This window comes from Centruroides vittatus, unplaced genomic scaffold (assembly GCF_030686945.1).
Source record: "Centruroides vittatus isolate TY-2023 unplaced genomic scaffold, ASM3068694v2 contig_120, whole genome shotgun sequence".
In the NCBI taxonomy this organism is placed as follows: domain Eukaryota; kingdom Metazoa; phylum Arthropoda; class Arachnida; order Scorpiones; family Buthidae; genus Centruroides; species Centruroides vittatus.
In genome coordinates, this window is record NW_027120768.1 from 2,824,905 (window position 1) to 2,851,903 (window position 26,999).

At 31.8% G+C, this 26,999-nt stretch overlaps 1 protein-coding gene across 2 annotated transcripts in view; it reads right to left on the reverse strand.

The window, feature by feature from the left end:
• Positions 1-374: 374 nt before the first annotated feature.
• The window catches only part of LOC136984905 (all trans-polyprenyl-diphosphate synthase PDSS1-like), a 31,738-nt gene continuing 5,113 nt past the window's right edge, over positions 375-26,999 (reverse strand). For both annotated transcript variants that reach the window (XM_067282047.1, XM_067282053.1), the window contains 8 exons: positions 15,297-15,430; positions 12,641-12,779; positions 12,472-12,561; positions 9,594-9,725; positions 8,893-8,973; positions 5,216-5,329; positions 3,994-4,074; positions 375-1,119 (listed from right to left, as the gene is read on the reverse strand). In XM_067282047.1, coding sequence (XP_067138148.1) covers positions 979-1,119; positions 3,994-4,074; positions 5,216-5,329; positions 8,893-8,973; positions 9,594-9,725; positions 12,472-12,561; positions 12,641-12,779; positions 15,297-15,430 — 912 coding nt within the window. In that variant the 3' untranslated portion in view covers positions 375-978. The remainder of the gene's footprint in view (positions 1,120-3,993; positions 4,075-5,215; positions 5,330-8,892; positions 8,974-9,593; positions 9,726-12,471; positions 12,562-12,640; positions 12,780-15,296; positions 15,431-26,999) is intronic.

Genomic DNA, 26,999 nt, shown 5'->3' on the forward strand with positions numbered 1-26,999 from the left:
TGAAAGACAATAAATAATAATAATAATAAAATAGGAAAGATGCATTAAGGATGGAGAATTTATTCAGAACTTGGTTTTCAGTAGGTATTTATTCAAATTTTGAAACTTCCATAAAGTATAAACAATCATTTAATTGAGGAAGCCATATTGGCTTCTTCAATTAAATGCAATTATACTGGGGCACAAAACAAAGTAGAACTTTCTTCTACTTCCCAAGAACCAAAAGAGAAAAGGGAGTATGTCAGAAACAATGCATCAAGTCGATTTAATGTCTTTTTCTCTCTCCTTTTCCATTCTGGCAAAGTACCAGCCTTCATCCAACAAAATTATCCTGAGAATGCAGAAAATCTGACAGAAGAGAGACCAACCGCATCTAATTTTATAAAAATACTTTCAGATTTTTATTCCAAAATGTATACAAAATAAATGATTTGGTTAAACTTCCTGAGTACTCTTTCCGGCAGCCGTCGGCAGGGGTGATGGCGCTCATCCTCGTCCTTCCATTTATTTTATTTGTGGAAAGAAGTAGAAGCCGATGGCGAGTGGTGTAATTGCTGATCCTACATTTCTTTTTTTTTTCCTATTTTCTTTCAGCTGGGAGAACGAGAAGTGACGAAGGTCATTCAGTTTTTAATGGTGGTTACATTAATTAGTAATTGATTTTTCTTTTTTGGAACGAGTGTTAATTCGTTAATGAATTATTCTGATCTGTAACCTTTTTCATACCGAGCTCGCCAGAATGCTCAAGATGTAATATTAAAGAAAACAATAATCATGTACAAGAAAGGGAGATTTGACTATTTTGTAGAAGAAAATAATCTTAATTTAAATCGCACTGGTAAAAAATATATATATATATATATTCATAAAATGGATAAAATGTACAAAAATGGACGCATCTTATCGGAATGTTTAGTAGACGTCATTAGCAGAATGGCGGTCGTGACATGAAAGATCCATACCGTGCGCACATTTCGGTCACTTGGTCCGATACAGTACTTTTTCGGCCACTGTCACCAGGGCCCGTTTCTCTGGACACTCGCTCAGTACAGATATGTGTTTCAGGGCTTCGTCGCAATGCTTCTTGGCCAGCATTCTGGTGTGTTCCAGGCCGTCGCTCTGTACAAAATTAAAAAAAATTGTTTTAACTAATCAAAAACAAATATGGCTGTATCCTGGTATCCGAATACCTTCTGCCACAAATCACAATATCTGAATCAAATAACCCCGCTAATATGAATTTCTTCAAAGGGCATTTGTGAAAAATTGAGAACAACGAAAAGTGGAAGTAAGGGTGACTCTTGAAATGAAAAATGAAACTATTTCTGCCCTCTGGGTACTAAGAGGGCTTTTTGTAGCAAACCCGTTAAGGGATGGCCGGGGACCGAAGCATCCATATCCAGACAAACCACCGCTCCAGAAAATTCCTGGGGTGTTTTGACCTGTCCAGATTTGATCCCGGGTCCCCTGGAGAGAAAGGTTGTTACTTTTCACTGCCCAACCACCTGTTTACATTTATTTTGGTGGTATTGGGTTCATTCTAATCATTGTACGGTAATTATATAGGAACAACTCCTGTACAAACTTACTGAGTGCTTACGAACATACCCATTACTGATTTTGTTAAGGGTACATTGTAGTAATTGGAGTTTGCAGTATTTAATATTGTGCCAAAATCATAGACTGAGAAGAAAATGGATGTTTTTCAGCATTTTAATGCCATTTGAGGAAATCAATTGGGGTTATTCGGATAGACCGGGAATGAGTTAATTTTTCCCACAGAAGAGATCCTGGGTGTACCAGTTACTTGTATCAGTTTAAAAAGTGCATTAGATTCTGATAACAGATACCCTATTATCAGAATCTAATGCACTTTTACAAAATTTGCCATTTATACAAAATTTGCATTAATAGTACTTAAATCACATTAGAGTAACATTCAGTTCCTTAGAAACAAGCAGAATTAATTAATTGGTCATCTCAAACTTTTAATCAGTGGAGATATACAAGACTTATTAAACTGTATTGGAGCCCACTGGTGGCAGAGTGGATAAAACCACCAAACACCAGCAGTCGGTGGTGAGTTTACATCAGCTAATGGGCCGGCCACGTGGAATTTTCTGAGTTTTCTTTGCATTGGTAACACTTAAATAGGGACCAGTTTCCCATAAAAGACCTCCCGGGAGGCATTCCCTCTTGGCAGATCACCCACATGACACATTGCCTTATATGAATAAAACCAAACTGTATTGGAGCAACAAAATAATCTAGATCTCATCATTAAAGTGATCTCGATTATTTTGTCATTCAAATACAGGTTGGCAAGTCTCCTATATTGCCACCAATTGAAAGTTTGAGATAATTAATTCATTGGAGGCAAGAAGCTTATAATTAATAAACAAATTGTGATTAGTGAACTCAATCATCACTTGCAATACCTTTATATTAAAGAATTAATTATATATATATTGTAATCACTCTGTCTTTTGTGGAATTATAAACTGGTTTAAGTTTTATTAAGTTATATTCGTTGATTAGAATGGCACAATACTTTTGTATTGTGCCATTCTAATCAACATAAAATTTGTCTTTCAATTTTATAAAAACATTACAAATTTTCCTCCTCTATCCTGGAAACAGCATTTCTAATGATATAAAAATTTTTTCCATCAAGAACTGCCTAAAAATTAAATAAAAATTTAAAAGGAACACTTTAGTTTCCAGGCAAGAAACTTAGATAGACAATGTACAGTACTTTCATTATATGCAGAGGGGCAATGGTTCCCGACTTGCATTCTGCAAAACCCTAGGGTTTTGAAATAAAATCAGTTTATTTACAGCTCAAAAAGTTTCTAAAATTAATAATAATCCACAGGAAAAAGGAGACCTATGCACAGACTTCCTCTCCTCAAAAAAAGTTGCCATCACCCTAATTTAAAAGAAAAGTTAAATTACTAAATATTAAATGTCCAATTCCCGATAAACAACATTTCCTGTTAGTTCCTGCTTTATATACATGCAAGAAACAGCTTTAAATAGTCTCTAGTAGCTTTCAAGCTTTCTCAGCTCATCTTTGGAGGTTTGTCACAAAACTCCAAACATGAGCAAAGATGTAAGAGCTTATTCAGAAATTTTTTGTGCGCATGCACATTCCAATAAAGCAGGAACTGGTGCGATTGTTCTTATTTCACTTATTATCAGAATATCTGAAATTCAGTATTTACATTGGATTGAATTCCTAAAATGTAATTATGATAAATATGTTATTGATTGTTAAAACTATGGAAATATACAGAGCAGGATGTAACACCACGTGCATCAATTTTAAAGACGAGTTGGCCCTTTCAGCAGCGTGGCAGATCCTGCTGGAAGATAATTTTTAAACATTAACATCACTGCTTCGAAGCGCATGCGTGCTGCACGGACCAGCGATCGTTTCGTTTAAAAAAAAAATGTTGGAACGTTTTCACGTGGCGGAATTCGAAACACTGTTCTTTCCAAAAGGAATATATTCGAAATTCGTCGATCGGCGTAGATTTATTACTACAAAGCCTGAAGAAGTGCCTAGAAGAGGCTACAAAAACATTTGCGACCCAAATACTAACCACTCCGGTTATCTGGTTTTTACATAAGTGTATTTTTTGTATGAATTTCCGGTGTGTGAAGAAGATTGAGTGTTAAAACTGTGTAGGGAGGAATGAATTAGTTGTAATGATTTGTGTCCTACCTACAAGAAAATTGTAGGAATATGCAAAATGTAAGCTCCGTTGTGCCTTACATTCCTCTCAAATATTTTGTGTGATTCCAAATTAATTATGATATAGAAACACTGACTACAAATGAAAATCATTAATCACTTCTCATAAAACAACACTACTCTTATAAACTTGCCAGTTATAGAACTGAATAGAATATAGAAAGTTCAAAATGGAATTTGTGATTTTTAGAAATCACAAATTCCTTTTCTAAATTACTTTAATTAAAAAAATTTACCTTAAGTACAGCTTCGTAGGCCCGTTCAACATCCCTTCTTTCAGAAAACCTTCTCATAATCATTGGGTTTAATTCTGGAAACTAAAGAAAAAGATATTGGGACATTGGTAAATATTTCAAAAACGTAGTGCTGTTTACACAAGAAAAATATCAAAGAAAAGCGCACAAAATGTAAGCTGCTCTGCCTGTTGTATTTCCCCTCAAATACTCCATACTTTCTATTTGACAAGAAATTGGCAGAGGAGCTTACATTCGCGTTAATATTTTAATAATAATAATAATAGATTAAATATAAATATCATCGATCCCCAATGATGAGAATTTAAAGCTGAAAAGCATTTGAAAGATTAATGGAAGATTATCAAAATTAAAGTGTGGTATTTTATATATTCTGTTTGAGTTTAGAAATTTCTGAGAACCGTATTTAAACAAATAGATTTTAGCTTCAACTTAGGAGTGTTTCCACTCTTTATTCAGGTAATTTTGATTGCTCCACAAGCATTATTAAAAATTACCTCTTGGAAATGGAGACATAAATTCTTACAATGTTTTTGTAATAATGTACAATTAATTTAAATAATTCCTTAATTTCACATCCATTTTAAATGAAGAGAACAACACGTCAAAATGCATTTGTACAGAATGGACACAAATTATGGAATTAAAATCAAATAGTGTTTGTATTTATTTGGTTTACAATTAGCTTGATAAGCCTCTACACATTTGTTTCTAATTAATAATATACCAGCACCCAAATAACTATTTATACTAATAAATTAATTTTGAATTTAATTAGATTATTTTTAAAAATTCTGGAAAACCAATCCGGAGCAAGACTAGAACCTGTAACATCTTACAGTGCAGATGCATTACCAGTCTTGCTAAGTGGAGTGCTATCTAATTTTCACTTTTAGATGTAGGTTATTCAGAATTATATAACCATATAGGTTAATTATCAAGTTAATAAATAAATCAGCCATTTAAATTTATGATCAAATACTTTTTGTATTAATTTAACTTTAAAACTATTTTGTACAAAGACTGCATTATCAAATGTTAGCAATTCGTAGTAACAGCTCTCCAAACAGTGATTTCTTGAAGATTAATTTGTAATTGAATCAACTAGAATTTTCAAGTTAGAATGAAAATGTTAATTATTCAAAGACAATTGTTAACTTTTGTCGGGGCCCCTAAATATATGAAATTTTCTAAAACTCCTCACCTTTTCGCATGCAAAGAGCACAGGTGCCGTGGCCAAACCTAATCTCAAGTCCGTGGCCGCTGGCTTTCCCATCTCGGCCTGGCTTGAAATGAAGTCCAGCATGTCGTCTACCAACTTAAAAAAAAAAGGGTTCAATTAATACTTTCTGCATATCAAATTGTTTATATTATTAATAATAATCATTTTATAGAATGATATAAAATAAATTAATTAAAATTACTATATTCAAAGTGTGTTACTTAATTTTAAAATTTGTAAATAATAAAACATTGCATTTTTTTGTGCCTGTGTAACAAATAGTTGACTGTTACAATAATTACAGATCATTCATAAATATCATTATATGTAATTATTTTTCTGCAGTTTGAAGAAGATTAAAAAAATCTATGGAAAGTTGAAAATATGCCATAGAATTATAATCTTATTGAAATATTATTACATATTAACTTGCTAAGTGAATTTAAAACTAACAAAGCAAGTACCATTACTCTGATAACTAAAGATATGACTAGGCTAGTGAGCAAGTGATGTGCAATGAATTTTAAGCAATTAATAAATGAGAAACAAATGACATCCCGGCTCTTAATGTGTCTAAAATACCATTATCTGGGAAGCAGCAAATCTCTCTTAGATTTATGTATATTGTTCCTATTCTTCAATAAAACTGGTCCACTCTGGTCTTTCTATATTTATTTATTCTGACTCGCCATCCTGTGGGTGCTAACATGGCCTTCTTCGATACCCATTGTGGGTTTGGTTGGGTCCACACTGAGGGTAGCCGGGCGGTGAGAAGAGTCTGACATATGCGGGTCAGACCACTCACAAAAAATTCCCAAGGTTGCTTACCTGGATTTGATTCCAGGTTCCCCAGACAGCAGACTGATGACTTAATTACCTAGGCTATCCAGCCATTAGATTCCTAAATTAGAAGGTCTTTATTAAAAACAATCAAATTCGTGCATGTTTTGTGCAACAAAACATGCACTCAGTAATTTACTTCTTACCACTTCAATTCAGTGTGGGCAACCACACACAAAACTATTTATTCAATAACTGAAAATTTATTTTGTTGTTAGCTGTCAGATAATTGCTCATCAGCTGATTGTATGTGCTAAAATGCATATTCTCAAATGCATAGGAGCAGTTAGACATACAATTTGAAATAATGTTTTATATATTTTGACTCTGGTTAATTACTGAAAAAGTGTCAACAATTAACTGACTATGATTTTGATGTATGAAGATGGTTCAAAAAGTAAGTTTCCTGGCAAAGTAATTTAATTGATGTGCAAAAGATACACATGCATCATCGTATGCCTACATCTGTCTCCTTATGACGTATCAACTTTGACAGTTATGCACCCTCTGCAAATAATCGGAGCAACCCAATTACCAAATTTCTCTGCAAAACGTGAACCTGCCATATCATGGTAATGTGTTGGTGGGAAGGTTGAATCACTGGACTATGGAAGAAATGAGATTGATAATTCAACGGTAAGACTGGTTTAGAGATCCACAAGGTGCTTAGCTGCATGTAAATACTTAGGTAAGTACCTTGTAGATCTCTAAGGTAAGCACAAGGTTCAAATGTCATGTACCAAAGTGTAAGGCTCAAATGTCATGAGCTTATGCAGCAAACAAAAGTGGTGCAAGCAGTTTTCAGAAAGCAGAGATAGTGTGATAGATGGACATTGAACTAGTAGGCTTGTGACAATGCTTACATTCAGGAAGTTGAACAAATGATCAGAGGAGATTGTCGTATTCACATTTGCAAAATTATCAAAAGTAACCTTTTCTTCTTTCCGGCAACATTGTTTAATAATTCGACAAACATTTTGACCCAATTTATAGGCCAACACCAGGTCAACCATAATGTATACTGCATTCTATTTTGGAACAGTGAACAGTTATATGACACCAGTTTAAAAAACTTTAGATTGTATGGAAAATTCAAAATCAGTTAATTTACAAATATTAAAATTATATTTTCATTTAACACAAAAATTTACTACATAAAATGGTCAATAATAAAGTCATATTTGGCCACCACTTTTGCACTTGGGGGTTGGGTGTTGTCGTAACACGACTGCCACGCTACTGATAATGATGCAGTTTCTTTTCATTGTTGCTTTGAAAAGGTTCAAAATAAAAATTGTTTTTATATGGTCTTTGTTAAAGTTCTGCTTAATTAATTCTGTTTCTTCAAGTTTGGCTTTCACCCTTGGCTTACTGGCATATATGGCTAGTGAAATGACAGGTTTACTTTTCTCAAAATAAACCTGTCACTTCTCAATGTTGTTTTATGTTCTTTTATTCTATTGGTTATTGATCTGTTTGTAGCATCAATATAAACTAGATGCAATCAAATCTTTTGCCAGTGATTGGATGTGATACACTCCAGTGCCTTAGATAAATGTATACTATCTTTACTATTGTAAAATAATTTGTATACACTGTGCTATTATGCCACTAGCTGAGTTTGGCACCTACATTCCTCACTATTTCTTCATAGAGCAATCTTAGTCTGGTATCATAGTTAGCTATTATATGTCTGGATTCGACTGGAATGTGTTGACAGGGTTGCTTCCTGTTATTATGGATGTATTTTTGCACTAATCTGTACAAGTTGTCTTCAATGTTCATGTGTTATTGCACCCTTTGTGTGTTTGAGTTCCTGTACAATGTCTAATATATTTGTACAATGTATGAATGCACATTTTACAAAAGTCCAGAAGGCTGCCACATTGTATGAGAATGGGTCGCTGGAGCATCTGGTATAAAGAATAAAATATATCCCAGTTTATAATATAATATACACTAATAATAATACTACCTTCATTGATATTGATGTTTAGATCTAAAAAGTGTGTTGATGAATTACTGTACTGATCTAACTTAAAGTGAGGCCATATGGATTTGAAGGCCAACTTATCTGTATCTGGTTTTGATCTCCATATTATAAGAATGTCACCCATGTACCTGGTGTATAGTGTGATATTCGATAGGAATTCAGGTAAGACTTTTTTGTCAAGAGCATGCATTATGCACTCACACAAGTCTCCTGACAAGGGGCTACCCATTGGTACTCTGTACTGTTGTATGAGTATTATTGTTACATTTGAAAAATGATATGTAACATAATTTATTGCAAGCTTTAGGGTATGGTTATATAGGATATGGTTCATGATTATGGCATTGAGAGGCCAACTCCACTTTCTCAAATAAAAAAAAAATCACATAATGCACAGAAGCAAGACTGTACATGTATGGTACAGGGACACAAAATCTAAGACTCTGATGTACTCATCATCATCCAATAATGTCAGCTCATTTAATCCAGCTCCCAACTTCTGTGAATCAGTGCTGGAGAACTCAATCCTTTCAGTAATCTGTCAAGAATTTCTCTCTCTCCTTTTCTAATATATGGGTGGGTAATCTAGCTTTGTTTAATATAGATCTTAGCTATTTTTGCAAAACCCTACACAAAAGATTTTGTGGTGTCGGGTGAATTCAGTACAAACCGTATGTGTGAATCTTACCATTTAGTGCTGTAGACAGTCAACATAACTGTCATTTACCCTCCTATAATTTATTGTCGACATATTCGTCCAGCTGAGGTTTAATATTTTATTAAATATGTTAATCTGGTCAATAAATAATACTAATTATAACTATACCTGAAATGCAATTCCCATGTTCCTTCCATACTGAAATGCAGCTTCTTGTAACTGTTGATCAGCACCTCCTAAAAGAGCAACCTGTGTTTTTGGATTAAAACAATAAATATATTTAACACCTAGCTGTTTATAATAATAATAATAAAATATCTAAACATACATTATTTAATGTTTTAATTTGCATAAATTTAATTATTATCAAAGAAGTATACAATGTACACCAATCAATAAAGTAATTGTCCAAATTTCATCTCCCATCTGCATTCAAATGTCTCATCACCTACCGCCTCTTGGAAGCAGCATAAGTGAAAGAGGCAATTCTGCGGCAGAAAAGGCAATTTGTGTTTGTTCTGCAGTTTGCAAAGTCAGAACCACTTCTCATTGTGCAATGCAAGTATTCGGTAGGATCCGAAGAATTATGACCACTGCAGGAGTGATGACAGACATGCTGCAGCAAGCATAGGAAGAATTTGAGCATTGATCGAATGTGTGCCACATGACACAAGATGCACATGTTGAGAAATCATAATGGGCAAATGTGAAACTCAGATGGTTTTCCACTGATTTAATGTACATTACGACTTTCTTGGATAATAATTAACATAATTACAATAATTTAAAATGGTAGAATCCTTTTTTTTTTGAAGACCCTGTATGTTACTAAAAACTGTATTCCTCACTCTGTCTAAAATATTACTTACCGATTTACATGTATAAGCTATTAAGCTGGCAGTTTTTTTAAAGGTCTTTTGAAGATAATGAGAAAATCTTTCGGTCTCATCTTCCTTGGAACCTAATTGCATAAATTCGCCTTGTATAAGATCGTGCAGTACCTGAAACAAAATCATAAATTATTAGAATTGTTCAAATATATTATTCTTTATTCCAAACCAATGTTACAATATGTTTTTCTCCAATTTCATATTCAAAAAAACCAGAGCTTGAATTCATTTGTAAGGCTAATTAATGACATAATCTGACTTGAAGGTTAGGCTGCAATATTGCATTAAAATTAATAATTAAAAATTAAACTTGGATTAATTAAATTTAATTTAGAAGATCCTGGGAGATAAAATTGACCCAGCACGTGTCTCAAACCCATAACTTTCACTTAGCATGCAGACATGTTATCAGTTATTCCAGAACTCCTTAATTAGCCTTACATTAACCCAAATGTAATCTGGCTCTAGTTGAACAATTAAAAATTTTAAGTCATATGTTTATATAATAATTATCTAATTACATTGTAAAAAACAGAAATCACAAAATTTAAAACTTGAATCTCTATTATTTTTTTACATTGAAATTAATTTCTAGTTTGCTCCATCTTTAATTGAAATTTTTAGTTTTACTTTCCTGACTGTTATATATGCATAACAAGGGAAAGTATGGTAATCATGTCATATTTGACCCTCCGAGTTTTTTGCAAATCGCCATGTTTTGAGACCTGAATCCAAAAATGTCAAAAACAAGAGTAAAAAATTCCATAGATATGTATATATGTATGTGTGTATGTATTGGTGTCTATTTCGCTTAAATCTCAGGACATGGTGAAGATAAATAAACGAAATCATGCATGTTAGCTTGTATATAAGAGGCATTGATGCTATTAATTTTGATGGTCAAGGGGTCAATTTTAAAGGTCAAGGGTCATATGGGGAGGGTCATTTATCTTGAGAGGGATAGGACTTAATAAAGATTTTATTTGTTATTAACATTTATATAGTATTTCATAAAATTCACCCCACTCTCAAAATTAAGCTTTTTGCCATTTTATAGTAATTAAAAATATAAAAACTTTTTATAACAAAATATGATAACAGATGGTGTCACATAAAATTTTATTTTTTGCTTAATAATATAAAAGATTTTTTAATGAAAACTCAACAGCTGGGAAAGTTATGCAACTCTCATTGCTAGATTTTTTCTGTTATGTTTTCTTCTCTTGGAACTTTATCCCAGCATCTCTCTTTATTCCGAACTTCCATTTCTTCAAATTCAAAATCATAACGTCCTAAAAGTGTGATTGGCACTTGCGTTTTATCATCTACATACAGTAACTCAAAGCTTTACAATAGAAATAAAGAAAGAAATCTTATGAACTCTGCAGTGTTCTAATATGTATACCTACTAATACAACTAAAAAAAGCCCACATATGCAATGCCTCAGCCTCTTCTTCTCCATCATGTATATTAACACACTTTTTACAAACCCTTCCTCCTTAAACTGTAATGAATTCTAAAGAAAATACAAGACACAATAACCCTTAAAGTGTCTCCTATTTTCAAATGTCTTTTCAGTCTACCGAACTTCTTTTTTTGGCATTGCCATGAATATTGCTGCAGCATTAGATCCCAGCCATTGTTTGCATTCTACACTAACATATTTAACCTAACAACAAATCTGATTGGTATACGATGTGTTGCCAAATAAACTTCAGTCTGTCCGGCAAAGATCTGTTTTCTTTCTCATTTAGGCATTCAAAATTTGCATTTATTACAAGCAAAGTATTAATGATTAATTAGTTTTTAAATTTGACAAAGACATAAGAAACTGCATAGTTTCTAATTCTTCTATAACTGTCTCAATGCTACGATCGACATCAAGTCAAATTTGTGTAGAATCTAGGTCTTAAACAATCCTTTTTTAATGAGTTATTTCCTTGCCATCTTTTAATCTCAAATCAAAGAAATTGGTTGAACTGCCACCAGTTGAAGTACAGCAATTCAACACCTGTGTGTTGAATTGCCAAAGGGAATGCATATTGGAAGGACTTTCTACAGGAAACTGGTTCCTATTTAGGGGTTAGGCATTTAGACATGCACAGAAAACTCTTTGTGTGCATGCATTTGGCACAGTAACTTGTATATAAGGGATATTGATGTTATTAAATTTTGGTTGTTGGAAGTCCAGGGATTGGGGAGATAGAAGGGGTCATGTGTCATATCTCGAGTAGGGTTGAACTTAAAATTTTACTGGTTATTGGCATTTACAATTTAAAAACTCCACCCCCTCAAAATTGAGCCTTTTGCCTTTCTATAATAATTGGGCTGCAAATTTCAAATTGCATACCTATAAATTTCTACTGACATTCATCCGTCTGTCCTCCCTTAATCTCGAGAACAGAGTTAGATAGCTAAAAAATGAGACCAGATATGCAAGGCTTAGGAGCAGAAGACCCTAATTAAGTAATAATTTAAAAATTTTTTAGTAACATCTTGTAACGAATGGTGCCACACACAATTTTAACTTTGTGCTAATGTGTCTTAGTTTAAACATAAATATTTTTTTATTGGAAAAGTTATACAACTTGTTGCTGGATTTTTTTGGATGTTATTTACACACTGAAAAGAATATTGTCACAAAACTAAACTAATAAAATATTCTCAATAATGTCTGCAATACAACAAACTCTTTTGACCTAAACTTTATTATAACTCACTTTCTAGAACGTATGACCCATTCTGTCAGTTAATATTGACTTTTACTATCGAATTTCACAATTGCCATTTTAAATTTTCTACAAAATAACCATTCAAATTAGAAGCATTAAATTAAATACAAATAAATAAACCAACCTGAGCTAAAAACATAATTACATCTTCGCTTCCTATTCTAGCGAGCAGTCTGGCTGTTTGAGCTAAAATAAAATCTCCAGTCAAAATAGCCTAAAAAATATAACCTGTATAAGTTATTAATCAAAGAATTTAAATAATGTTATATAATATAAAATGATATTATCCCTACCTTTTTCTGTCCCCACAAAAGATTCACGCTCGGTTTTCCTCTTCGTGTGTCTGACGTGTCGATCACGTCATCGTGGACTAAACTGGCAATGTGTATCATTTCTGCTATCATAGCAACCTTACGTTGACTGTCTAATAATCTGTAACACAGTAATGAGAAAGGTTAGCATTTAATAATATGAATTTTATTTTAAAAAAGCAATGTTTAAACTGTATATACTTTAAAATTGTTGAAAGAACTCAAATCGGTGCAATGTGCATTCTATACTGCACATTGTGATTAATTCTTGATAATAATAATATATGAAATTAATAACAAAAAGAATAAAATTCCTGTCTTCTCTATAACATGTCTGCCGATCATTTATTGATATCAACTCTCTTAATCTTTATTAGATACTGGGGTCACTGAATCAAAATCTGTAAAAACCTAGACTCCAATCTCAATATAAACTTAAATTTATGCTTAAACTATATACGTAAATATAGGTTATAAATCTAAAAAGTAGATTAAAGATTCAAATGGCAACAACAAAATGTCTTATATTAATGACGACAAATGGTACCGTATATTTATCTTTTATGAAGGAGATTTAAAAGTCGAGGAGCCAAAGTCACATACCGACTCGATGGTCCCACTATAAAGTTGTTCTCATTTGAGTTTCAAACAATAAGAATGAAGGACAAATACTAGAGAAGGTCCCCAAATGTCGTACAAGGAACAGATAGTAATATTGAGATAAGTTTGATGGTTTCTTAACTATCTTTATTAATCTCTAATGCACAGCTCTAAAATTCCTTTACGAAAACTCTGATCCACCAAGAACTTTTTACATTTTGTTAATTGTTATTTTTTAAAATGAAACTTTGTTCAAGTAGAATATTTATATTTTGTTCATTATTCAATATTTGATTAAGAGAATAAGTTTTTTTATTTGTTAAAACTTCACTCCAGGCTTAGAGTTTACTTCACATCTTTAGTGCAGTATCTTAACAGTTTTAAGTAGAAAAAGTAATTCATTATTCAATAGGAATGGCAATAAATTAATCTTTGGATAAGCAAATTTCTAGTTAATCTGCGTCCATATAAGTAAAATGCTTTTGAAAACTAACGGTTTCAAAAGCATTTTAAAAGCACAAGCTTACGAGGCCTTTGATTGCACGTCCCAACATCTGAGACTTTTGTATAACAAAAGCTCTCTTAATTAGAAAAGATTTTGTGCTCCAATAAACGTAAGCTGAACTCAATTGAAAATTGTAATATTTGCATGTAATTATACAGTATGATTATTAATCCTGGCTCAGATTTAAATTTCTTTTTTTCATACAAAGTAACACCTGGCTATTCTTTAATAATCACAGAAACTTTGTTTTGTGGAAATCCTAACTTACAACCAAAAAAGAATCTACATTCAATTAGTATTGTATCAAGTGTCTGACTTTTTATATCAAAAAAACAACAACAACAACAACAACTCCTATCAAGTCCAGCTAATTCTAAAATACAATAATCAAATTGGGTCAACAGTATGTAGACAGTCTATAGGTTAAGGTTAAATCAAAAATTACAGCTCGATAAATTGCCTCGTAAAGATTCGTAACTTGTTATAATTTACTTTTTCGTTCATGCTTGTCGGTATTTACTGTTATTTCTTCTAAATTAACTTAAAAACGTTGGCAAGCTCTGAACTAGTTTTTTTTTTCAAGTCTGTCCATACATTTGCTCTTACAAAAGCTACACTAAAAGCTCAGAATTAGGGCCAAAATGCATTTTATAAATTAAACTTTATGAAAAAGTAAAGATTTTGTAAGTTTACAATCATCATATTTGGAGTTTATCATATTGTAATCATTTTACATGTCTTTAAAATTGTATTTTGTTAAAGCATAAGTCTGTATTATTGTTTACAAATCAAACATTATGTAAGATGTGATAACTCACAATATAAAAAACTTCATATGCATATAAAAAAAATTCAAACCTTATGCATGACCTACTAAAATAATATTTACTCTGTCAAAATACAATTGAAATGGCAATAGTTACGTGATTTCGATGCCATTTGACATTTACTAGGAGGTTAAAAATATATTTATTGATAAAAACTGTTCTGCTACACGTTATAATCTCTACGCACTTCACCGTGCATAGTTTATCGATTATTTTCCACACAAATAATCACCTTTCTTCACCTTCATCAAATGTCAATATTCAATTTACAATTCTGAAGTTTATCTTTAATATCTTTATATTACACAAGACGTTTTGAAAGTCTCCTTATAAAATGCAAACTACCCAAAGGGACACTTGCCACTTGTGTGCATATAACATATCTATTGTCATACATGCACCACGAGGAGAGGAAAGCATTTGCATGCGTATTTGGTTAAATGTTGCTCCATATCGCTTACGACTTCATAACGAGGTACACTCCGTACATATGTAGGGAGAATTTTGAATTACCCTTTACATATATATGACATAATATAATTATATAGCAATCTATATTAAATACCAGTATTTTGAAGTTTAAATTATACATTTATGGAAGGCTACATTAATGGAAATTTGATTTTTATCCCTCTGATAATGATGAAACTATTTATTTTTAATGTTAATTATTAAAAGATCACAGTAACTAAGATATTTTACTTACATATTGGAATGAAACATGTGGAAATTTAATACTCTTGCCACGAGCATGACCACTATCGGTCGGAATGCTTTTCCGCGGCCGTCGAAATAGTATCTGGAAATCTGATCCAATTCTGGCCTGTTCGTCCATAGTTCCTACGGTAAATTGTAAAATTCAATTTTAATATCTTACATGCCAAGTTAATGTAATATAACCGATTATAAAATTAATTTATAAAGATGAACTCTCTGTCGTAACGTTAAAAAGGAGAAAGCTTCGAATTAAAAAGCTTAAAAATTATTAAACGCCTCGGAAAAAAACCATTTTCTTATCGTCTACAGATCAATGCACTTTGTCACAGTTAAAGGTAACCTGCTTCAGTTTTCCTTAAGGCAGAAGGTCAAGATTAACATTTGTCTACACAGTCAACTAACCTAAATTCGATATCTTCAAAGAAATATATTACAAAAATGATGACCCCAAAATCATTATTATGTTTCAGATAATTTGATCTAATACGATTCGTAGACAAAAGTAATCCACTTTTTTTTGCATAAGTAAATAAGGAAATAATTATTAGATAAAATTATGCTTTGAAAATAAGACACGAGATAAGAATAAGAGTCTAGAGCAAAACAATTATTAAAAGTTAACTAAATTTAATTTATTCATCACAAAGTTTATTAATTTTATCTCCGTATTAAACATAAAAGTAATGTTAAGTGCTAGTGACGATCGCATCGTCAGTCATAAGTACTAATTTTACAAAGTCGACTACAGTCATCATTTAATAGAAAGTATTCAATTTATAAATCCGACAAGCCTCCTTAATGAAGATAAAATTAATTTAAAACTTAATTTCCTTAATAAAGAATGCCTGTGGTATCATTGCTTATAAGTATTGGCGTATACAAGCGACAAACTGCTCTTAATTCTTTCAAATCCACTGTAATTTTACCGTCAATTATTAAAATTTACAAAAAAAAAATGGTTCTTTTTGTAAATAGTAATATAGTTCAAAAAAATAAAAATCAGGAAGAAATAAAATTTAATAATAATAAGAATCTTGAGAATTTTGATGTTATTTGTTTCCAGGAAAATACTTCACCATTTATAAAATAGATCCAAGTGTGTCACTATCTAGAAATGTAGCTAAACTGGTTTCTTTACCTGACACAATTTTTGAATTGATCATCTCTCCCTGGTGGACTAGTTGTCTTACTGTTTTCAAGTTCAAGTTCAATAGCAATTTTGAAAAAACATTTGAGCAATCAGAGAAAACAAAATACTTGAGATCGTCTTGCAATACTTTTCAAGAGGATCCTTTCATGTTGCAAATCTGATACTTAAAAATTTTGGAACCCAAAGCTAATACGGCATCCATGTCTAGCACGGGAAAAGGAACCAAAAAATTTTAATTTGGAGCTCTGAATTTAGAGTTTTGCTTTGTTCCAAAATTTTTATAGCATATCAATTGCTAGTGAAAAATTTACAGCAGAAAATATTATGGCAATAAATTGAAGATTAATGCTAAGTAAAATGTTCATATGGTAATATCACAGTAATCTTCTTAGGCAAGTTTATTATTATTAACAATTTTAATTGAAATATTAAATCTATGCTATACAGGGTCTTCCAAAAAAAATTCTATTTAAAATTATCCTAATTATGTTAATTATTATCCAAAAAATTATTAAAAAATCATCCAAGTTTTGTATTTCTGGTTACAATTTCTCAATACTTGCACCTCGTGTCACGTGGCACACTTCTGACCAATATTCAAATTCCTCCTACTCTCTTTACAGCATATCTGCCGTCACTCACTCCTCCCATAGTAGCCACAATTCTGCAGCTCCTGCATATTACACATGTTGCACAATGACAAGTGATTCCAATTTTGTGAACTGCAGAACACAAAATGCCTTCTCTACGGCACTTCATAGAGGTGATAGACAAGATGTTTGAATGCAGATGGGAGATGAAACTCAGGCTCTATTGGATAATAATTAGCATAATTACAGTAATTAAAATGTAGCATTCATTTTGAAAGACCCTGTATTACCTAAGCTTCGTAAATTTATACATGGGGGCCAGTAGGCTAACTTGTAACTTTACTTCAACCTAAAAGATACAGCGTGCACCCAATCTAAGCTTCATACTAATGTTACATTGTTAAAAGTTTAGCTTCTTGTGGCAAAAATAGCACTTTAGCTCAGTTCCATTCAGAACCTTTCTTGCTGGTAGTTTTTATTTAAAGTTATCTCAGTCAACATTGCACTAATAACACCCTTATGTTTCTTCAATCTTTTAAATTCCTCCTCGTTGCTCCTGTATAGACAGTGTTTCCAAACTAGGCTTCTTTAAATGAATAGCATACAACCCACTCTTATCATCCCACAGTTCTCTCTCATTTGCGAAAATCCTTAATAACATAAGGAGTAAAATAACAGATATTTTTAATGGAAATATCCTGGTAACCTTAACAAATTAGCTGATCTATAAAATTAACAGTGTCAATGCAAATTGAACACCAAGCCTCCTTGGAAATAACTTAGCTTAGGGAAATAATGCACACCTGATCTTATTGTTTAAATATTAAAAATTTAGACTCCGAATCCCATATTTACCCTCTACTTTAAGATGACTGAGATGCACAGGAGGAAAATGAAAAGACAGAGGTATATATATACCTCTGCCTTTTCATCTAAGAGTTGTGTATATATACACAACTTAAAGAAGCCTTGTCCAGAAACTGCTATATAAAAGTAACAAGGAGGCAATTAAGAATTGAAGAAATGTAAGGACATTAGTAATAGAAGAAGATACAATGCTGACTAAGTTAACTTGGAAGTTTTCATACTGGTTTTCATTTCAAGTGGAACGAGGCTAGAGTACTGTTAAGATAAAAAACATTATTTATGAGATGACATTAAAAGTTCTCCCGTATATAGTAAGTCATAATTATATAACTGAAAATATTTTATATAATAAGCACACATTGTATCCCAATTAAAATACAAAGTTTTAATGATTGAGGCATTCCAGATATTCTATACTTAATGCAACACAATACAGAAGATGGCAGTAAAGGTGTCTGCCTGCTACTCTGGGGACACGGATCTCAGTCTCGGAAATTTTCCATGTACAGTTTGTCCCGGATAATGTCTGGTCCCATTCCACACTACCCACCTATCCCGATATGGACCCAGTTGGATTCACAATAGGGAAAAAGACCCTATTAGTGTCCACAAGGCAGAAAGAGTTAAAAACTAAAAGAAAGAAACGTACATTATAAAAATGATGTCACACTTTCTATTTAAAAAATTTTTAAAAGTATTGCTTTTTATTAGTAGTAACTACAAAAAATTTATCAAGCATGATCAGCTTTGATTGATTTTATTATTAATTTAAAACTTCAGGATACTTGTTTATATTCTGTGCAGTAAATTTTATCCTTAGATTTAGATTTTATGATTTGTTTTTTTCATTGACAATCCTAACAAGTTGTCATATTAATAATTAATAAATGGCTTGGGATAAAAACAGCAATCTCACCAGGGATTTCTAAATCCTAACTAGAAATGTCTGAGTGTGGGTCACCTGCATTTCTGATAGCTTGTGTAGACATAGTATAAGTAGGTAGATTACATAAAAAAACACAATAGCCCCGAGATCACTTGCAACGTATTATTGTGGAAGGAGCTGCCATATTGGTAAGGCAACTCCTTGCATGTCATATGCAAATCAGTAATATGTACAACAATGTTCAATAAAACAAATAAATAGCAGAACAAAACAATTATTAAATTTTATTCTTCTTTACCTCATGACTGATCAAGTAGCCTAGTATCTGAGCCTGATTTACCTGTTTTCTGTTTCATCCAGTGGTCGACTGCTTTGTAACTTTTTTTACATGTTTACTTTTACACTTGTATGGGGCTAGCAGTGGAGGTTGGCATGGGGGTTGGCAGAAAATGAAGGGTGGAAGAGAATTAGATTAGTGTGGGAAATGCCATCCCTTTCCACCCCATTTGGCTACATCCTTGCTCACTCGAGCACAGTTTTGAGAAAAATGCATTTAAAGTCCGGAAACAATTGACAAATATCACATGACTTGCACATCCCTAAGTAAGCATATGAAATGATCCGTAGTTGACACCAGAATATATTGCAATTGCCATCTCAATTTCAAGATAAAATCGGAATAGGCTGTTTTTATTCTGAGTCACTTAAGTACAGACTCCAAAAAGTTTTCATGATCATACACGGGAAATTTGTAACAACATTAGTTATGTACAGCATTGCATATGAGACCCCGACCTGTTTCCACTTCATGGTAGATGACGTCACTGCTTCTCACAGACATTCTGGTGCTTGGACTATGATTTCTGGAAGACTTCCTTGCCAACTGCATTATTTTCCATTGAATCCAGCCAACTATCTCTCGACTTCATTCTTCTGGATTTTGGGGCCTCTGGGAGACATTTCCAGCATCTGCTGTAGGAAAACACTGCAACAACATATGTCTATATATAACGGGTGGGCAAGCAAGAGTTCAGTGGGAGCCGAAATGTAGGTTTTGCAAAATGCATAGCAGCTGCAGTTCTGTACTGTCATGGCAGATAGTATGGTAAGGTGTGCGATTTTATTATATAATATAAATATAATATAAAACAAATATTGAATTTTTTAAATAAACATATTTTCACAAAATTATAAAAATAAAATTGTAAAAATAATAATAAAAAATAGAAATTAACACTTTCAGCAAGAGCCGCATGTAATTCAAAAAGGGCCGCATTTGCCCATATCTGATATATAACTTCACTTTTATTAAACCTTTTCCAGTGCATGGTAACTTTTTGGATATCCTGTATTTATGCAGTTCCTTATATTGTATAACTGAAAGTACCTGAAAATTTTAACACAATATCATTTGTTATGTTTAAAAATAACTTCTTAGTATCTAGGATGGATTTTTCTTTCATGAATAATAAATTTTGTAGACTCTCACTAATGCTTTAAAAAGTTAATAGCAGTTTGGCCTTATTGTGCTCTCAGAGTGGTAAAGGGCCTAAAACCACAAAAAAAAAAAAGTTAACAGCAGTTGTTTCATCCAATTTTTCCAATTGACTACATCCTTATCTTTCAACAATTTCTATAGAAGACACTGATTTGAGGTAAATGTTAGAAGGATGATATAAAAGAAAATATCAATGAAAATGTGGAGCATATGACTTATTAGAAAGATGTCGTCTCTTTAGTGTAGGAAAACTTAACTAAAACAAACCAAAAACTGCACTAAATATATGGAAATAAAAGCAAAATATCAGCTTAAATTCTTAAATAATAATAGGAAAAATAATTATAAACCCCGTACCAATTTAAATATTTATCAACTTGATATCATTTGTCGTATCATTTTTTTCCTGTTAAATGTTTTTTATCTGGATCAAAATCTGAACATAAATTAACATCTGCACTTTAACGCAGAGTAAAGCAGAGTCATTATCAGCATATTCTACATTCCAATTTATATAGGTTAATTAATAAATTAAAATAAATTACTTCCTTTTGGCTTTGAAATCAATCTAAAAAATGCATCATAAAGAAATAAAATATGTTACTTTTAAATCAGTGACGTACAAATAAAGCAGAAGACTGTCGATTGGCATTAACAATCTTTAACTAAAGCTATAAAACACAAACAAATTAAACGTTTTTTTCAAATTTAACTGGACGACGACAGTACAAAAATACACACACTGAAGATTAGCAAAAGCCAAGTACTTACTGTCACAGACCATTTTTGACCATTTAAAATTTAAGCATGACTTGCTTCCGTAAGTTTTAAAATTTAGTTTATTTAGTACTTTTGTGGAGCATCTGAGATAAAATTGCAGTTTTGAATGAGGAGTTTGGACCCCCTAGACCAGGGATGGCCAACAAGTTGATCGCCAAGCCAATTTTGGTCGATTGCTAGTGATGTCTTGACTTAATGTATTATATTTGTAACCAAACGCAACTGTATGCATGCAGTTATGACTCGACTCATAAGCAGTGAGTACACTTCGTAGTGAAACAGTGTATAAACATAGTATGTATTTCACACTTCCCCCTCCCCACTTAGACAATGCCTATGACAACAAGTCGATCGCGACACATTTTTACGATAAAAAGTAGATCTTATGTGCAAAAAAATTGGCCACCCTGCCCTAGACGACCAAAAATGTCAAAAGAACTGTATCACTAATTGTGACCAGGATGCGATTGGAGTTGTGCTGCACACTCCGTTCAGCCTATTGCATTTAACAGGCTGTCACAAAAAGTTTGGAGGCGAATATCTCGCTAAGGATCACAATTAGAGATGTAGTCCTTTGATATTTTTTGTCATCTAGGGGGGTATAAAATTTCGGAGATCCAAACCTCTCATTCAGAACTGCAATAAACGTGAATAAGAAAAACAATAATAATAGCTTATGATTGATTTAGTACAAGGAAGAGTTGGCTCCTCAAAATACCAAATAGACCAAACTCTAAGTTTTAGGTCATCATACTTAATTTAAAGTATTAAGAGTTATAAGAATTGACTATATGTGTTTCAACTACTTGAGATTTTCAGAATTTGATTCATGATAATGATTTTTTAGTAGTCGAAACTTGTTTAACAGATCCCTACGTAACGATTAGTATGATTTTATTAGAAAAATAAACAGAGATAATCAGTCCGTTCTCATACAGAGTAAATACGATTTAAAAATTTGATAAAAACAGTTTTTATAAAACCTATATAATTTGTGAATTTAGATTAAATCTTTTTCTAAAGAGCAGGATATTGAAATATTTAGGTTATCGCCTAATTTGTTCTATAATAATGCATTTATCTATTTTGCTTCAATTTAAATATCCCGGACAATTTATCTACAATTCTTTTTATATACATACACACCGGTTTTCTGTAGACTAAATCATATAACAAATGTGGTTTTGTTACATTTCTTAATAAGAAATTGGGATTAATTCGATATTTATATCAAACTATATATTTAAGTATTTTGAGATATCACCATCATAAATTTAAATAAGATATTATTTATAGACTTTTCCTCAAATAGCATTTAACAGTATCAAAGTAATAAAGATAATCAAAATGACAATTTTGTTTTTTAAATGAAAATGTGTCAAAATAAACTTTATTCTGAACACTATACCATTATATAAGCCACTCGATTAACTCCATAAAACAAAAAGTATAAAAATTGACAAATTATTTTTAAAAATTTCCTTTAAACTATAAATTTAAATAAACATTGTAGAATGTATAATGTATCTTTATATACCGTTATATTAAAGCATAGCTTTGATGTAACAATATATAAAATTAATTATGCAAAAAATGTAAAAATAATAACGATTATATTAAGTATTTACAAATCGAGTTAATCAATTAGGCCTATGAACGGCTCATGTATCTGCTAGGGTCCATGTTAGTCTAGCAATATTGTGCTAGACCATCGAGTGGATGAACTGGGATCAAATCTCTATGGTAGCTGGCTTCTACCTCTCACAATCTGAGCCCGACGTCCACCCAATTTCCTTTCAGACGGATAATAGAAGAGCAATTCAAATTTAAAAACAGAAGCTAGCAGGAAAAGGGCTTTTGTTAAATCTACACAGTAGAGTGAATACAAACTTATAAAACTAAATATTTGTGGGAAGAGGTGATCGGTTCTTTCAAATGTTCTAATTCGATTAATCCAATCTTTAAAAATTTCCAATTTAATTACAAAAAAACATTTTAATCTAAACAAAACCAATGCCAAAATTATAAATGTTTTAAATAAATTCATAAAATTATCTTACCAAAGAATTTATGATACTGTAATAATCCATTTATATATTTTATTATTCCAAATAAATAAATTTTTACTTTTACTATTATTTTTATCTGGGTGAAAGACCTGATATTTATTGTTTTCCTGTTTTTCTTCTTACATTTTAAAATAACCAAAAGAAATACCTTAAGTAATTCTGGTTAATTTATATTCTTCTTCTTTAGAGAAAACTGGCTTAATATAGAAGCACAGTTTATTAACTCGAGGATGTTTCCAAACGTTTGGACTGCTCGAAAACATTTCCTCGTATTAAAAAAAATCCTCTTCCTTACATCCTTGGCAATTCTTTAAAAAGCATTTGTTATAACAAGAATATAATTCGAACAGATTAAATTATTTTCAAATATTTTAATTAATTTATTTATATTCTAGTTGTCACTTTATTTCTTTGTATACCTGCAACGACACGTTTGATAAATTATCGATTTTAATTGAATTAAAATGAGTATATACATCTCTCGCTAAATATCACATTTATTATATCATTTATTCAAATGGAATTAAATTTTTGCACAATTTAAGGGACTTGATATATAAAATTAACAAAACTTCTCCTTGGTTCTATTTTGCAACTAAAATCTGGCAGCATAGCAGTACTGTAAAATCTTTAAATACACACACACTCTCTCTCGTCGAGAATGTATCAAAAATTATCATCTTCCACAAAGTTTGGCATATTTTCGAATATTTTTTAAGCTTAAAACACAAGCGTAACATACTACTGCAGCTTGGTAAATATTCTTGTTTAATTTGTCTTGGAAAAATTACTTACAAGCTTTCTTTATACTCTTTTGAACAATAACCTAATTAAAATCTTGTTCTCAACTACATGCTGTAAATTTATACTTTTCTATGACAAAAACAAAAACTTAAAGAAAATATTAATCTATATTTATAAAACTATATAATATGCAGTACTATGTCTACTTAAGACAATGTACTTGTATAGTTAACTTTAGTTTTACTAAACTCTGCACACTCTTAAAAAAAGGATAGGATAATAAAGACTGAACATGCTTTGTATATGCAGTAAATTCTGATTCTATATGTATTTAAGGTTGTAATCACACATATTTTACATAAACACAATCACTAAAATGTAAGCAACCAGAATAATTAAACTCTAAAATTCAATTTTAAAAAAATGCAACGTGAATCTGAGAGGCACTGCAAAAAAAAAAAAAAAAAAAAATTGGCCGGCAAAAAGTGATTTTTATTAGCCTCAATTTTATTTATATATCAAGGAATTTATTTATATACCTATGCACATCTTCCCTAAAACTAGGAAATGAGTATTTCATAAAAAATTGTTTAAATAGATAAATGTGGGGCCTTTATATATGACTGTCATTGATTTGGCCAGGAACAGGGGTCCAGCTAATCTGGTAAAACTGTCCACAAAAATGTTGGAATCTAACCCATAAACCCAGAGCAACAGGTTGACAGCTTTACCACTTTGAATATCTGTCCATTGTATATCGTAGATTATTATTACTGTACCTAAGTTATTACCAATTTCTTTTAATATTCAGAAATTAAAATAATTTGATTGCTTTTTTTTAATACAGTCATTGTATAATCTTGTGACATCTGAAATATAGGGAAATGCGACCTAACGCTTAGTAGAAATAATGTTATTTTTTGAACATAATAATTTATTAATATCAGAAAATGAACATGCTTTGTATATGCAGTAAATTCTGATTCTATATGTATTTAAGGTTGTAATCACACATATTTTACATAAACACAATCACTAAAACTCTTTACAGCATTTCGGGACAGCAGCAAACAGCCATTTTCTAGCTAAATTATGTAAATTATTCTGTAAATATCCTGTACACATTTCACTCAAAGAATTTTTTCATTTAATTAAGGATTCAATAATTAAACTGATACAAGGAAAATACCTTTAAATGATCTATATTTATTTTTATTTTGGTTATTTTTATAATTACCTAATTAACTTAAACAATTTGACAAGGAACTTAAATTATTTGGATTAAAAAAAAATTTTATCCTTTTGGGTGCATAACTTTTTTGTCTGTATGTATAGATATCTGACATACATATACAATCTTACTGACAAAAAGTAATGCACCTAGGTGGTGTTGGAATTGAACAAAACTTTACTAGTGCAAATGTAATGTCTACAGTAATAAGTAATTACAATATTATAGCAAAGAGACAATTTGTGTGGAATGACAGGTACAATTTAAAGCAAGTTTCAGTAATCTTGCTTGAATACATGCGACAATACCATCGAGCACAAAGGGATCTGCTATCCCGAGTCAGATTTTTCCACAGACATAATTGCTGCTCCAGATCACTCACACTAATTGATGACCAAAGATGGCATTCCAAGGAAGTGTGATAATGTGACAGACATTCTGAGGAAACCTTTGCCAAGGACGATCTTGCTAGAAAATGGCTGTTTGCAGCTGTCCCAAAATGCATCACTAGGGCATGGGATCTCTCGAAGTCAACTTCGTGCCGTTGACATCCCTCATCACTACTAGGGGTGACCAACTGTCACGAGATGCCAGCAATGAGGTAGTGCTACTCAACAGTAGAAGTAGAATTAAGGAACTTGTCGGTGGTTCTCCATATACAAACATAGTGAATATATTCCCAAACAGAACTACGATTTTCCACTAATGATGATTCTGTAGCAGTCCAAACTTCTGTCACAGCACCATCACAAACAAAGCCAACAACAATGAAGTGTTAATGGCCGGAGAAATAGCAATCATCGTGCATGCAAATTTTCCTCTGCTAGTCATCTGGCAATACAGGCTTATGCAATAATGCTTCTGTCTTGTAGCACCTCTGTACATAGTATTCTTTTTTGTTTTGTCTTACTTTTCTTTCATTGAGTAATTATATGCAACTGCTTTACTGTAAAACACATTGTATCTAGTTTACCTCGGTTGTGCTCAAGCAGTATCGAGCATTGTATTTTTGCTTTGTACAATAAAGATTAATGAATAAATGCTTCTGTCTCTGGATGGTGGATAGACATTGTATAGTTTTTGACATGTTTAATTGGTTCCTATTGTAAACCGATTTTTATATTTTTAACCCGTTAAATCGAGGTCCTACTGGACTTCATAATTTCAAGAATTCTCCCAAAATGATTAATTGTTTAAGTTTGACAAAAACAAACAACCTGAATATATTTTCCAATTCTTTCCAAATCATTTAACCAACAATTTACACAAACAATTGCTGCATTTTCTATCTTACTTTACACGTGTATTGCATCCTAATTATAAAATTAAATTCACACCAGTTAGAGGCTTGAGTAAGTTGAATTTTATTTAGTATAAAATTAAATGTCACATCTTTGCAAAATAGAGCCCTATTTGAAACTTTTTTTAATTGTTAATGAATGTATTATAAATGCAGCTCAACAAACTTGATTCTGTGAATATCAAGTAGCCAAAATTTCAATGGTAGCTAATCAGACAAGATTCTAGCTCCAAACAAAGCAATCAGGACCTTATCGGAGCCATAAACAATTCCCGTAAACATAAAAAAAGTCGAAGGAACCAACGGTCTACATCTGACACTCGATGAGATGTGGCACCCTGAAATTGGTATAACTGGAATTTCAAAGACCCCGAAAACAGCCGTAAAATTTAAAAAGAAAAATCTGAAACTATTTCTCAAAATAATGCTAAAAATCAACCGTCTTCCACTTTACTAGAGACAGCTAAAAGCTTGTAAAACATGAGAAACACCACCGCATCAACTTCTGGGTGTGACCTAAGTCACGTCACATGCTCCATTAAGCGTTATCGTGTTTAACGAGGCTAATTTTGGGAAG